This window comes from Harpia harpyja, chromosome 1, assembly GCF_026419915.1.
Source record: "Harpia harpyja isolate bHarHar1 chromosome 1, bHarHar1 primary haplotype, whole genome shotgun sequence".
Classification (NCBI taxonomy): Eukaryota; Metazoa; Chordata; class Aves; order Accipitriformes; family Accipitridae; genus Harpia; species Harpia harpyja.
The window spans coordinates 28,266,038-28,279,745 of record NC_068940.1 but is presented as its reverse complement, the minus strand read 5'-3'; the positions used below and the strand labels follow the sequence as shown (position 1 = coordinate 28,279,745).

General features: G+C 38.4%; 1 protein-coding gene across 2 annotated transcripts in view; it reads left to right on the top strand.

Annotated features, from left to right (window-relative positions):
* ADCY2 (adenylate cyclase 2) overlaps positions 1-13,708 on the top strand; it is a 225,566-nt gene that overhangs the window by 178,262 nt on the left and 33,596 nt on the right. For both annotated transcript variants that reach the window (XM_052782027.1, XM_052782036.1), the window contains one exon: positions 7,932-8,069. In XM_052782027.1, the coding sequence (XP_052637987.1) occupies positions 7,932-8,069 (138 nt within the window). The remainder of the gene's footprint in view (positions 1-7,931; positions 8,070-13,708) is intronic.

Here is a 13,708-nt window from a genome sequence, read left to right as displayed (position 1 = left end):
TCTTTTGATTTTCCTTGAGAGGTTTCCTTCCCAAATTACATGCAGATAGAGAACAGTGATTGTCCTTTAGCATATATATTTTCTGTGTCTGTTCTCTTTATCTTCTTGAAGTATAGATGAGTTCATAGAATGAGTGTGAATGCCTCAGACTTGGTATCTGTTAAATGTGTTTTGCCTCCTGATGTGAATGCAAGGAAGCAAGAGATCTGTTTACCTAAATGATACATTGGAAAATGTAATGCAAACACTAGGAAAAAAAAGCACAGTAAGAATGTAAAGGAAAGATCTCCATGGTAGCTGAGGTAGCCTGCTGAAGAAGTATTAGTCTCAAGCAGATGTTCTTTGTGCACTAGTTCAAATACTGTCTCAAAAATTTCTTTGCATTACCTGGGACACGTGTGCACTTAATTGATACCACATGCTCTTTGTGCCAGTTTTTTTCCATTAATATGAAATGTTTTTTTGTTGCATATGTTCATACCTTGCAAACCTATTTAGCTACTTCAGTTAACAAGGAAGATTAGAAGTAATAACATTTCTTTCCTGTCATCTCATCTGAACATGTTTATAGTCTGTCTTAAATACGCAATTGAATGGTAGACTTAGCAGAGCACAATACCAACAAAACAAACATCAGAAAATAATTGGCTCCACATCTGAGAAAGATACTCTGATTTGAGGTCACCAGAGCATCTAGCAAAGTGCAGTCAATATGTAAGCAGTCCTGTCCCTGCTAGAAGAGAGCATGTTATTTATTAGTTGAATTATACCACACCACTGACAATCTTTACCTTTGTTTGCAGGGATTTGTATTTTACTTTAAAGCAATTGGCATTGGTACTTAACAGTCAGAAAGACTGTGTACACTTAAGATACTTAAAAGCTCTGCAAGGACAGGAATATCAGCACCAGCACTACTTGGAAATTATTTTTGACCTGGAATCTTATCTCTGATGTGAGTGTCTCTCTTAATGTAGATACGACTGAAAGATCGAGGCCCTTCAGTTTCTTCAATAGTAAGCCTTTGCTTGTAAATTAAGATTAAAACAGGGATGGGGGAAGACAGGGAAAACGCAGAGAGGCACTTTGGCACCTACAGCAGGGTCCATGAAAGAGGCTCACCAAACCTGAAAGTCTTCCGATGAGTCTCTTGCACAGGCTCTGCAATGGCAAATCCATCATCACTCAGTAAAGTACTATGTTCAGACTTCAGGAACTGTTAGAAATGTACTGATTTCAGTAACAAAAATCCTTCTCCTTACTCTTTCTTGAGTTATATGTTTATGACATGTTATGTGATTGTGAACAACGGAAGAAGTTGCCTAGCCTGGTGAAAACCACAAGTTTCTTATGTCTGTTGTGCCGGTAACTTCTCTTTTAATATTTTTTGATGAGTGAGACTATCTTGATTTTTTTTTAAATCTGGCAGTGCTGCCTTTTAGTGTCTTTGCCCAAGATGAGATTGTAAATTACCTCCAGATAAAGAGATATCCATGTGTGCTTCCTACTACCAACACTCCAGTATGCAAACGATTTTCCCTACCATTAATTAATAAGAAGGATGAAAGCAGAGAGCATCCAGATTGTTTTGAAGGTTCTTTTACATATATTACCTGAGAGGTGATATCCAGGATGTGTAAGTACTGCATCATGGTCACAGATGAGGGCTCCTATTGCATGAGGCAGTTTTTGGGTGGTACCTTCTTACCTGGAGACCAAGACTTGGTCAATGTAGAACGTACCATTCAGAACTCCTTCCTCTAGCTTAGTGCCCTGAGCACTGTCTTTAAAAAGGCCTTCAGATTTGCTCTTTCTCAAGACCACTGGCTCTTTAAATATTTCGTGTGAAAGAAAAACTTGGACGGGAGGGACTGAAAACGTCTTGCCTTAAAATAGCATATAACACAGCAACTGTACGTTTTCTTGAATGAGGAAGGCAGCACAGGAAGTACCAGGACTGAACTCTGAGTGCCTAAAGACATATTTATACGGCTCTCTGCCATGTTCTTTGAATGAGATAGTTGAAGTGAACCACATGGTCATTTTAACATGACCCTTTGTGAAGGATAACAAACCCTGCAAAGTATGGTGAAATTAAAAATGTGATACCAACTTCAGTTTTTCCTGTTATTTCTTTATTCAAGATTCTAGCTTTTGTCAAACCAGTTGTATCCAACATAAGTTGAGTAGACTCTTCACCTGGATACATTTTGTATAATTCAAAATGCCTGGCTTAGATTTACAGGTGCCACCATGGAGTTCAAAAGCTTAATGTTACAGTACTCATTTTAGAAGTACTTTGGTCCTTTTTATCAACAATAGGACCATTAGAAAGTATGTGAAATATAAACTTGTGTCTCCATACAAAAATCACCCTTCTTCAAGCTTAGGTCGCTGTAATCACTGTCAGCCAGTTTTTTGGATTTACACTTTGGTGTCTTCTTCAAGTCTGAGTGAAAACGAGCATGTGAAAAAACCCCGAATTTGGGGGCTTTTTGTTTCTCTTGATTCCATTTTTGTAACATCAGTATTAGCAAAATGTTAAGTTGTATTTGAATGCAAAATGCAAAGAACAATAATAGAACTATAGAAAATGTGATTTACTGGCTTTCTGTAAATAAGAGGTCTTCAGTCAAGATGTTCCAGCCTCTGCTAGCATGTGAAGGAGAAATGTGACAGCTCTTGCGACACTGTCTTTCATCTACAACATAGCTGTCACAATTAATTCTCGCACCAGTTCCTTGATCTCACTGAGAAAGACAGCATTCATTTTGTTAAATGCTGAAGTAGGTTTTTGTGTGTGGAAAGACAACACAGGATATATTTTAATAACCTGAATATTCAAAATAAGTTATTACTCACTATCATGCTGAGCTGTCATATCAGGTTTAACATGTTCAGATGAAAAGGTAATACATTAGTCACCTTTCATACTACAAATACCTATTATTTCTAGCTGGTAAATGATAAACACTGAACCATATTCTGCCAGTTCCGCTTAGAATAAACACAGAAGCTAATGCTACTGAGATCTGAGGTCTTACCCTTCTTGCATGCTTTCTAGAAATGATTACTTCCTTTCATGTCATTCTCCATTTTCTTAAGAAAATTGCAAATGAGACATAACATTTACAAGAAAAAGTGTTTGCCGTAAGCTATTGAATCAGCAAAATAAACCTGATAGTTCTGGAGTGCTATTAAGAGTCTGAATTTAGTGATCACCCCACCACTCCAGTTCTGCTTCCAGGAGTTCCCTAAATTTTCAGCAGTACTGAACTGCTGCAGTTGTACTATGTATGGACTGGATTTAGACTGCTTAAAAGTGAAATGAAGTTCAGCAAATTGATTAATTCACATAGAGAATTATTGATCAACAGTGTATTCTTTCATGTTTTGCAGGGAATTTCTACTCAATGGTTTAAAGATTTTTAATGTGAATCAGGGTTTTGTCACAAATTTTCCTTTCAGGAGCCTCCTTGCCTTAGCCTGTGTAGGCTGCTGTCTTTGCTATTAGAGAGACCTGTCATCTGTTGAACAAACCAGGTGGGCATGACAGATGTACCAAATAAACAGTGGTCCTTTGCCTCCAGGACTCAGAGCTGTGCGTTAAACAGCCTGTCAAGAAATGCGTCACTGAGTTCTGGTGTGCTTCTGTTTTACAAGTGGAAATAACTATCTACAACTTCATTTTTGAAGTTGCAGTCTAACAACACATTTTTCTTCAGGACAGAGCCAGCAATATCTGTAATTTTAGCAATAGCAGCTGGAATAATGGAATTTCTTTATTGATTAATCACACTGGCTGAATGATACATTGTTTCCTGAAATTTATTTTATTCTCCAGAACTTTTCTTAGTGATAAAGTTGCCCAGAGAACATAAAAATCTTTTTTTTTTTTTAATGGAAGGAGAAAAAGAACTTGTTAAAGAAATGCAGAAAATCAGTCCAGTCAGTTCCTCCTTGCTAAAATACATTAGCAAAGTCAGGTGATACTGATAAAAATCTTGTAAACAAAGGAAATCTAGAATTACTGCAAGGAATTTTGGTACAGAAGTTACATAAGTCTGTTCAAAAGTGTACGAGTACTTGGAAAGTGATAAAGCAGTCCTCAGCAATAAATGCAGTTCTCAGCATCGACATTGCTAAGTAACCCTAGCAATTCTGTACTGTAACTTTTTCAATGATTACTTTAAAAAAAAGAAAGTTCAAATTTAACAATTGGAAGCATTGAAGTAGAAAAGTCTGAGAAGTCTTCATCATTTGATGCCAACATTTGTGTATTTATGTACTGGGATTCAACAGAGATTTTCTGTGTGAAACTTAATTTTGTTGTTCATCTGTGCAGAGGGAACCATCAATTTACATTGCTTACCACTAGAAAAACTTGAAAGCATCTTTTTTTATGACATTGTTTTGCATCTGTTACTGACGCATGTTTTTTAAAGTTCTGAAATTGAAAATAAGAGCTGCTAGAGCCTGTTGGATCCAGTGGAGTTCAGGAGCTGGGGGAGTGCTCCTTCCTGGTCCGCTGGAGCCCAGTTTGATGGAGTTAAAGATGCAGGGGATCCTCCTGTCCCACTCCCATCAATGGGAGGCTGTCAGTACCGTGTCCCAGGTACAACTGGTAGTGAGACTGAGCACATATTCCCAGTGGGCACACAGGCATAAACCGTACGCACAGGACCAACCACACAGATCCACGGAGAGAGCAGCTCTCTTGCAGCACTCACGTAAATATGATCGACGCTGATGGTCTAGTGCCTCCTTGCTGGCTGATCAGGACTGATCTTTGCTCGTGGAGTATACACGCACCCTGACTGTGGTCACCCACAGGCACGCTCGCCTTCGTGGGTCACTCAGTATGGACTTCAAGTCAATACAATATCCATGCCCAGGCTCTGCCTCCCTTGAGCAGTGACTGGCTCAAACCTTGGGTCTCTCCAAATGTCGATCTCCTGCTTCTCAGCCAGGCCAGCTTGAAGTTTCCTAATGGCTACACACACACGCCCCGCACACCCCGTGTGTCTCTCCAGGGACTGGTCTGAGACACTTCAGTTACTGGCACCCAGGCCTCCTGTTGCCTTAGATAGGTGGTCTCTGTCTCCAGTGGCTGGCACCCATCCTGTGCTACTTGCCATCTAGGCCAGCATGAAGTTTGCTAGCATTTTCACACATGCAGGCTCAGAATAAGGACTGCACTTACACAGAAGGTGGTTAGAGATAGGATTTAATAAGAATATGCAATAGACTCATTTAGACAAGTGTTTACATGCAGCCATTTCCTTTCATCCCCTCTCTTCTCCATTTACCTGTGCTTGTTCCTCCCTGATCCACATTTATCCCTCCCTTTCCTCTCCTGTGTCCCGTCCCCTAAACATCCTGTAAGTTTTCCACATACCCACAATGCCCTTAAAACATGCCATAATGTTTCACACGATCCCAAGTTTCTCTCTGCTCCGTTGCAAAATTATCTGCCCCGTGCCAGCATACTATCGATTTAGGCAGTAATCGCCCTTAGTCTGCAGGGCATCCTGGAAAGGGAGTTTCTTTCGTTGAGGCTTCTTGCTAGGTTTCCCATCAGAAACCGTGTCTGAAACATTCTCCTTTGATGGTCTTAGGAGCAGCAGGTTCAGTGGCTTCTGTTCTTCACTGATTAGGTTACTTTGGTTCTAGCATCTGTCATTGTCCTTTTGATCATCACCAGGTCTTTGTGTTTAATTTGATTATCCTTTAGACCGATAACCTAAAACCAGTAAATTTCATAATAAAATATATCTGGCTTAGGCCAGATAATTTATTTTCATCAACAGCTTCTTTTCTTGGAATTTCTTATCCTAAAGACTTTTCCTTGAACAGTATAGCTCCTTGTAACATAATTCAGAAAGGAGAACACGATGTACTGCTTTATCTATATAATTTCTTACCCACTTCATATTCCTCATACTTTCTCACTGTTCCTGCCTAGCTTTGTCCCCAATCTAACTAATCCAGCTACTTCTAAGCTCCGAAGAAAATCACAGAATAATGTAGGTGAAGTTGTAGTAGAGCTCCAGGTGTGCTATGGCACAGGCAAAGAGTAATTTAAGGCATGATTTTGTGACTATTTTAATTTGCCATAAACCCATGCTCCCTGACTTACTAGGCTTTAGGCAGAGTAGACGGATAACTGAATAATTCATTTTCACACAAATCTATTCCCTGCATCCGGTTGAACACTCCCCTTCTCTAGCAACAGCAGCAATCTAGGCTTTGTGCTTTTTACTTTAATAAAGTGGGAAGAATGACAAAACTTTTCTAAAATCTAGATGTGGATTCAAATTATCTTGATATTTGCTATGTACTTAGGGGTGGAGAACAAGGTTTGGAAGTTCAAAAAGGAATTTGAGCAGGAGTTTCTTGCTCAAAAATGCAGGTCCCTTGAGCTTATGTGGTTTTTTTTTAATATGGGGGAGGAGTAATGTGTATATAAAGCTGTCTATTTTTTCCCTTTTCTTTGTCCATCCTTGAGATTCCAATTATTGTTTTGCCCTTCCTGAAAACTGACTTCATTCATTCAGAATCTGTCCAATCCAGTATGCAAAACTCCCTGTCGTAAGGGGAAACAATATGTAAAAAAGTTCTAGATATATAGTGGACTTGTCCAAATAGTGTGTAATTAGGAGGGAAATAGTTACATGCAGTATGACAAAGACCTTCATGCAAACTACATCACGCGTGTTGGGTAATAGTGTAATTTAGCATGATGTGCCGAAGCTCTTGAACCTGAACTAAGAGATAAGTGCTGTAAATGAAGTCCTGTATTTAGTAGTTTTTAGTGCTTGAGTTCTCATTTCAGAGACTTCCTGTGCTTGTGTCTCTGATGATTGCTGTAGCTGGGGTGAAAACAATAGGTAAAGTGATCTCTGATAATAGAGTAAGTAAATAGAGAAAACGAGTTGATAAATGTGAATGCTTTTGTGGGACTGTTGTGTTCCTTAACTTTTCATTGCCTTTTTTACACAGGTTTCAGTGTAGATTAATTTGACATTTGGAAAGGGCACAAGATGCTTCTAGGCAATCTTATCTCCTCATTGCTAAAGTTTTGGGAAAATTAATATTTATTGGATGTGCCACAAATTGTTATTTATTCTGTGTGAGCATCTGGTGCCTCTGGGCACTATGCATGAATGAATGGAGGCTATTGCAATGTGTTCTTCGAAGCAGGTTAAATGAGTCAGAGCTTTTTTATTGTTAATTTTTGCCACTATATAAGAAAAATTTTCTATTCACTAAATGCTCTTTGTATCCAATTGTAAGTCCAGTTGTTGTATGAAATGCTTGTTTGTTTTCTAGATAGTTTTAGGGAAGGTTGATTTACCTTGCTGACTTACCTTTCACATAAACTGTCAAACAAGTCTCCAAACAAATGAAAGAAAAACCCAGAAACCCCACTGTTTTGTAGACTGCCAGGGATATGAGTACAGCCTATATCCTGCATAAGGAGTCCTCTGTCTCTGTCAAAGACTTTGCAGAGTCACTATTTAGATTTTGAAGTTTCCAGAGGCTACTAAATACTGCTCTTTCAATTGAGGCAGGGGAGGTCAGTTTGTTTGCTTGTTTTTTTACTGATATTAGAGGTAATGACACTGCTGTAAACTCTGTATTTCTTATTATTAGTAATATATATTGAATATTTAATAAGGTACTTGCAAATTATAATTATTCAACAGAATTGATGTTATGGCAGATATTTTAACTAAACTTGCATTTAGTTTCATGTGTAATCATGGTCTGTAACTCTTATGAGAATATAATAGTTGAATGTTTCTGTACAATGTTTCAAGATTAATGCTGCCCTCAATCTTGAGCCTTCTTAATTCTACCCTTGTTTATAGTAATTAAATATACTAAGGCTATTTTTGTTTTCTCTTTTTTAAACTCTTTGCACTTAGCAATGTAGCAAGAAAGCATCAGCTTCATTGTTGTGGATCCTGAAATCATCTGGAATAATTGCAAACCGTCCTTGGCCACGGATCACTCTTACATTGACAACCACTGCTATAATATTAACTATGGCTGTGTTCAACATGGTAAGGGAAGAAAGTGTAATTTTTCTTGTTTTTTTGTTCTTTTAATATCTTTTTTTGGTTCAGTATTTGTTTAGATGTCGACTTTATGGCCCATGGCTATGCCAGGAACCTACATGTTAATGATTGCCAGAGACAGAAATGTAAAGCAGAGCAACAGAAAACATAGTGTATAATGGGGACCTCTGCAAATGGGATGCTCAGCAAGAGCTCAGATCCTGGCTAAGTTTATTAAAGAAGAATGTAATTTATAAGGAATAGAAGATAGTTAAATCCCAGGTTTGAATTGTTCAAATCCCTTGCTCACCTGCACATTGCTTAGAAAAGCAGCATATTGCTCAAAGCATGAAGTATCTCCTCACAGGATGTGTGCGAAACAAACTAAGCTTTATTCAGATTTGTGATTCTCCTCTGCTGATCACAAAATGATCATAATTTATACATTATTGAATTTCATTTGCTTGTCTCTTTTTTTGAAAAAGGAAAAAAATTCGAAAGTTACATCAAAACCTCAAAGGTACTGAACTACAAATTTGTTAGGGCTTACCTCTAATTTAGGCATTTCAACCTGTGCTTTTCTTTTCTCTCCTAATGGGGAAAATCCATGTAATTCTATTATTCTTTTGTGACTATAGCAAATACAGAGTAGATCTGTCATTAGTCTGCCTAAAGACTGAATCTTAACGTCCTCGTTTATTCTGAAGGATATGTTGTCTAATGGGATGAGCAGTATATGGGATCAAATTCCTTTGTTTTGCCCTGTTGGCTGAGGCTGATTCTGTTTGTAAACCTGTGAAAGTGTTCCAGGTCAGTTCTTTATCTGCAAAAAGGGAACCGTAATATTTATTTAGGTAATGTTTTCATTACAACGTGAATGTGTAGATATTAGTCACATTTCAAGTGAGTGAGATTTGCACTTCAGTGCTTTTGAAATTGCAACTCTAGTGCTTCCTTGAGTTTCTGGTACTTTTGTTACTTGAGGTTCATAAAGGACTTAAAAATTGGTAATACCTACACTGTCTTATTTTGTTTTCCTACAACATTTCAGGGGACCCTTAGACAACCATTTGTTACAGTAAGTACTAAACTTGTCAGAATGATGTAATGTGGGATTTCAAATGTGAACACTTGAAATTTCTGGTAGAACCTTCTCTCCATTTTTTCTACCAAATGATCCTAATCTTGGTTTTGTTGGTTTTCTTTACTGAAAAGTAGATATTTTCCTTTCTTTCTCTTGCTTTTTTTAAGGAGAGGAGATAGACTGAAAAACAACTCCATGCTTGGGAATTTAAAATTCAGCTAATTGAATTTGGTGTTTAAGGCTGGTAGGGAAAAAAACTCAAAGCAGCAGTGGCTGGAAAATGAGAAAATAAGCTCACTTTTTAGCAGTGAAGGCAGTTAGCAGTGGGAACAAATTCTTCTGAAAAGTTGATTCTCCATCACTTCTTGTCCTTGTAGCTGAAGACTATATGTCTTTATGAACGATAACCTTAAGCCAAGCAAAAGTTACTTGGCATACTACACGACAAAACCCAGAGATGGAGTAGCTTGTAAAATGTAGGTCAGATTAGACTTTGTCTTATTTTGAACTCTATAAATGTATAAGAAGAAATGAAATAACCTATTTGGGTTTAAAGTATACTTTGGGTTAGAGTTCATGCAACCATATGGTTATTTATTAAGTTAAAAAGTGTAAAAGAAGATATGGTCAGGAACTGTTTTTTCTTAGACTGAAGTTATACTATTGTGTACAGCCCACTTCAAATTTGGCCTTCAACTAGTAAAAGACATTTTAGCAAAAAAGAAGTTGTTCAGTACATCATTTTTAGAAAAAGTTTTTGATTTTATTGGTTCAAGTCCACTTTTGTGTGGACTGAATGTTACAGTAAAACTTAATAGGCTGTATTTTAAAGCCTTTGTGCCTTACCGGTAATGACTGCAGTATTACAAATAATCATGTTCCATGATATTCATGAGATGATAATTTTAAGTACAATTCCCACCTTGAAAATAAACCTTAATAGTTTGACTAGCAAAAATGACTTTAAATGTGATTGTGAAATTTGCATTTCCTTAATATTAATAGCAAATTGTGGGAGAGACTCTGAAGTATCATTATTATATCTCCAAGCAACATGTACTTAATAGCAGAGTCCATTAACTGCATTTATTTCCCTGAACTCTTTCAGAAGAAAAAGGCAAAATGTAGCCATTAAGATTTCATGGAGATAAAAAGCGTCTAACCATCCCACACCTAATAAATCATAATTAAGACCGAAATGTCAAATAAAGCTCAGTCTTTATGGTCAAGGGACATTAGAAAAGAGTAGGGGTGCAATTTTATTTCAAATTAGTTGTTTCAGCAGGCATCTGAATCTAGTCTTCACGTTTGAGAGGTATATAGTCATGATCAGTGGAGGGAAGTTAAAAAACAGCTAATGTGACATAAGCATCAAATACTTCTTAGCTGAAGGGAGAGGGTGACTAATGCTGTTTCCATTGAGCATTAGATCTGCTATACAGAGTAGGGCAACAATCAATGGCTGAGGAAGACTTTTTTTCCAAGCTGACCTGCATTAAACAGAACATGAGAAAGTGTATTGCAGGGAACAATCCAGACATCTCGGAGAGACAATGGGACTGCATGGCTGCACAGGGTCGACTCTTGGAAGCTAAATGAATGATGGTATATGATACATCAAATGATTGTGCCTCACCATCCTCTGGGATTCATGTGATCTCAGTAAAAGTGGCACGATGAAAGAGCCCTGGAAGAGCTCTTTGCTTCAGCGGCTTCTGCATCAACTGCATGAATGGTTCTTGGCACAGCAGCAGGTTCTCAGGGCTATACTGTCCCAGGAGGGTGCCCTGACTACCAGCTTTCGGAGTCAGGATGTTACTTGCTTTCCTGTCTGTCATCCAGTGAATTTTGAACAACTGGACTATCTCCTTTGAAAGAACATGTCTTTAGAAATGTGAAGACTGACAGAGGTTTGAGTATTTCTGCTCCATTGTTTAATGTATGTCTATGAGCACGAGCTGCCATAAATTATGCAGGTATTGGCCCCATATTGTTCTCCCTCTAGTCATGGCTCTTATCCCGTGTTTTAATAATGACAAACAATTAAGCAAACCTGCTTCCAGTCTCATAGTAGAAAGTTGGTTTATTTAGTTTACCTTCCTTTTAGTGTAGCTAACTCTGTTAATACAGTTGCTGACCTTGTTCAGTGCTGCATTTTTATATAGGCAAGCTCTTTGGCAGATACGCTGTAGTTATATGTCTCTACAGTGACTAGCACATTGAAGACCCTATTTTGGAGGGTGCCTAATGCATTTCTTTTAAGAAGAATAAACCAACACTGCCTAGAGCTTGACCTGGCTGAGGAGTTGGAAGGAGAAAGGGGAATGCACAGCTGCAGTCATGTCATTTAAGTGGTACATGCAGGGCCCCATCACAAATCCATTCCAGATTACAGATAGAATTTAAGAAACTTACTAAAATCAGTATCAGTCTTGGTACACTGGACTAGCGGAGATGCACTAGCAGGTGAGATAGCAAGCACTTGGCTCTAACTGTCCTGAAATAATGTTTACAGCAGTTCTGGTGTCATTCAAGTGCGTAGGGAGAGATAAGAGTCGTGCTGTCACACGAGATCGTTTGCTCCACATCCAGCAAAGATGAACCCACATAAGTGAACATCACTCCATATGTGTCAAAGACCATGATGGTATCTGATTCTGTAAAGGCCCAGCAGGCTCCTCATCTCCCTTACAGAATGCTGCTGGGAGCTTTGAACAAGGCAGTTGCTTGCCACTGCATATTGCCTCTGCAGGGAGGCTGGGACTTGGATACATGGGGACACATAGATAATTATGCATTTTCACTTAGCACACAATGTTTTATTAAAAACGAAATTATCAAAAACTTGAGTTTGGTAAGTTTGACTGTTAACAAGAGACGCACCACAGGACACCAAATAACGTAGATGCATGAGCACTTGGAAGCTAAGAAGTCTTGTACAAACCCAGAGAAAAATGCTCTAAAAATCATATTCAGTGCAGTGCAGTACTCTCTGGATCTTCATCATCCTTTTCCAACTTACCGATGTCTCAGCATCACCCTCTTATTTACTCAAAAAATCCTTAATAATCTAGGTAAGTACTTAGCGTTCCAGGCTCTCCTTAAACTTCTGCTTCTGAGTTTGTGAAGATGAGGAATGATACCAGAATTTGCGATTCTCTGTATTATTCTTGGGGCATTCACATGGGGATCTGGGGATAAATTCCTGACTCAGCTATCAGAACAACTACCATTCTTCAAATGAAGCAGTGATACACATTTTGAGAAGAATGTTCTCCTCAGCCACACGGATATTTGGAGAGTTGGTAGAAAAATTTATAATTAACAAGAGGAGTCCTGCATGTTTGACTTAGAGGTTCGAACAGAAGAGCAATGCTGAACAAAAACATCATTAATTCATTTTTTTTAAGAAAAATGCAAATCCTCTAGTTCAACCTGATACCAGACCTGCATGCTTCTGCTATACTTAAAAGTATACTCTTCTCACTCTATCTTTTGCTGAACAAAAGAGTAGGGCACAAACATGAACAACTTTGTTTACAACAACACTATAAAAACTGTAGACCATTGTGTCTTGAGGAGGTTGCATAGCTCTTCTGGAATGGTGGAAAATTAATTTAAAGTATACTTCCGTGTTCATATCAGGCAAGGAGGTAGTAGGGAGAGAGAGGGACAGCGACAAAGATGGTTTTTATACTCGTCTTTGTAGTCCATTTCCAGTGTAATTTTTTATAATAAAGAAGAGAAAACCGTGAAGGGATCTAATTAAACGTAAGCTGTAAATTCGGTTGAGCTGCATTTTTTAGTAGCACGCCAGACCTTTGTTTTTGCTGCTTACGTGTTAAGCACAGCTCTGCTCTGGAACCACTGTTCCTGGAGCACCTACTTCCTAAAGAGCTTACCCCTGGTCTGCGGGGTTTCTCGCTCGTGTGCGAAAGCACACTTGTTAGTGTTCTGAGGGAAGCCTATGCCTTCTTTTTGCGTAGAAGATGATAGTAGTATTTGTCTTTACAGATGGCTACTGCATGACATCGTGCTACCACAGGCTGATGACCACAGTTGAACTATGTGTGGTACTTGAATCAATTAATTTTGCCTTTTGCTCTATGATTCCGTAGTTCAATGGAGGGGTATTTCCCAGCTCTCTCCCTCCTGCCCACCTATCAAGGGGTCAACCCATTCACACAGTAACTATTGAAACTTTGCACGTTTTATTGTTTATTCCATAATTGTTTAATTCAATGTGCATTTGATTAGTGCACTTAATATTAAATTTTGCCACCTTTCCTTCTTCTCAGTAGGATGCTATTTTATGCACATTAACGTGCAAATCAGCAAGCCCACTTGCTTAGTAAGATGAGATACCACCCATCCGACTTGGCCACGTTTACAGCTATCAGACCATGTTCATTGTGAAGCCTGAGTTCTGGTGCCTTGTGGATTGTACAGAAGGGTTGAAAGTACCTTAGTGAGAAAGTTGGCTTTGTTCTTAGTAAGGTCTAACCTAGTGTATGACGTAGTCTTGTGCAGATTCTTGGTCAGATAACAAGCAAAATGCACA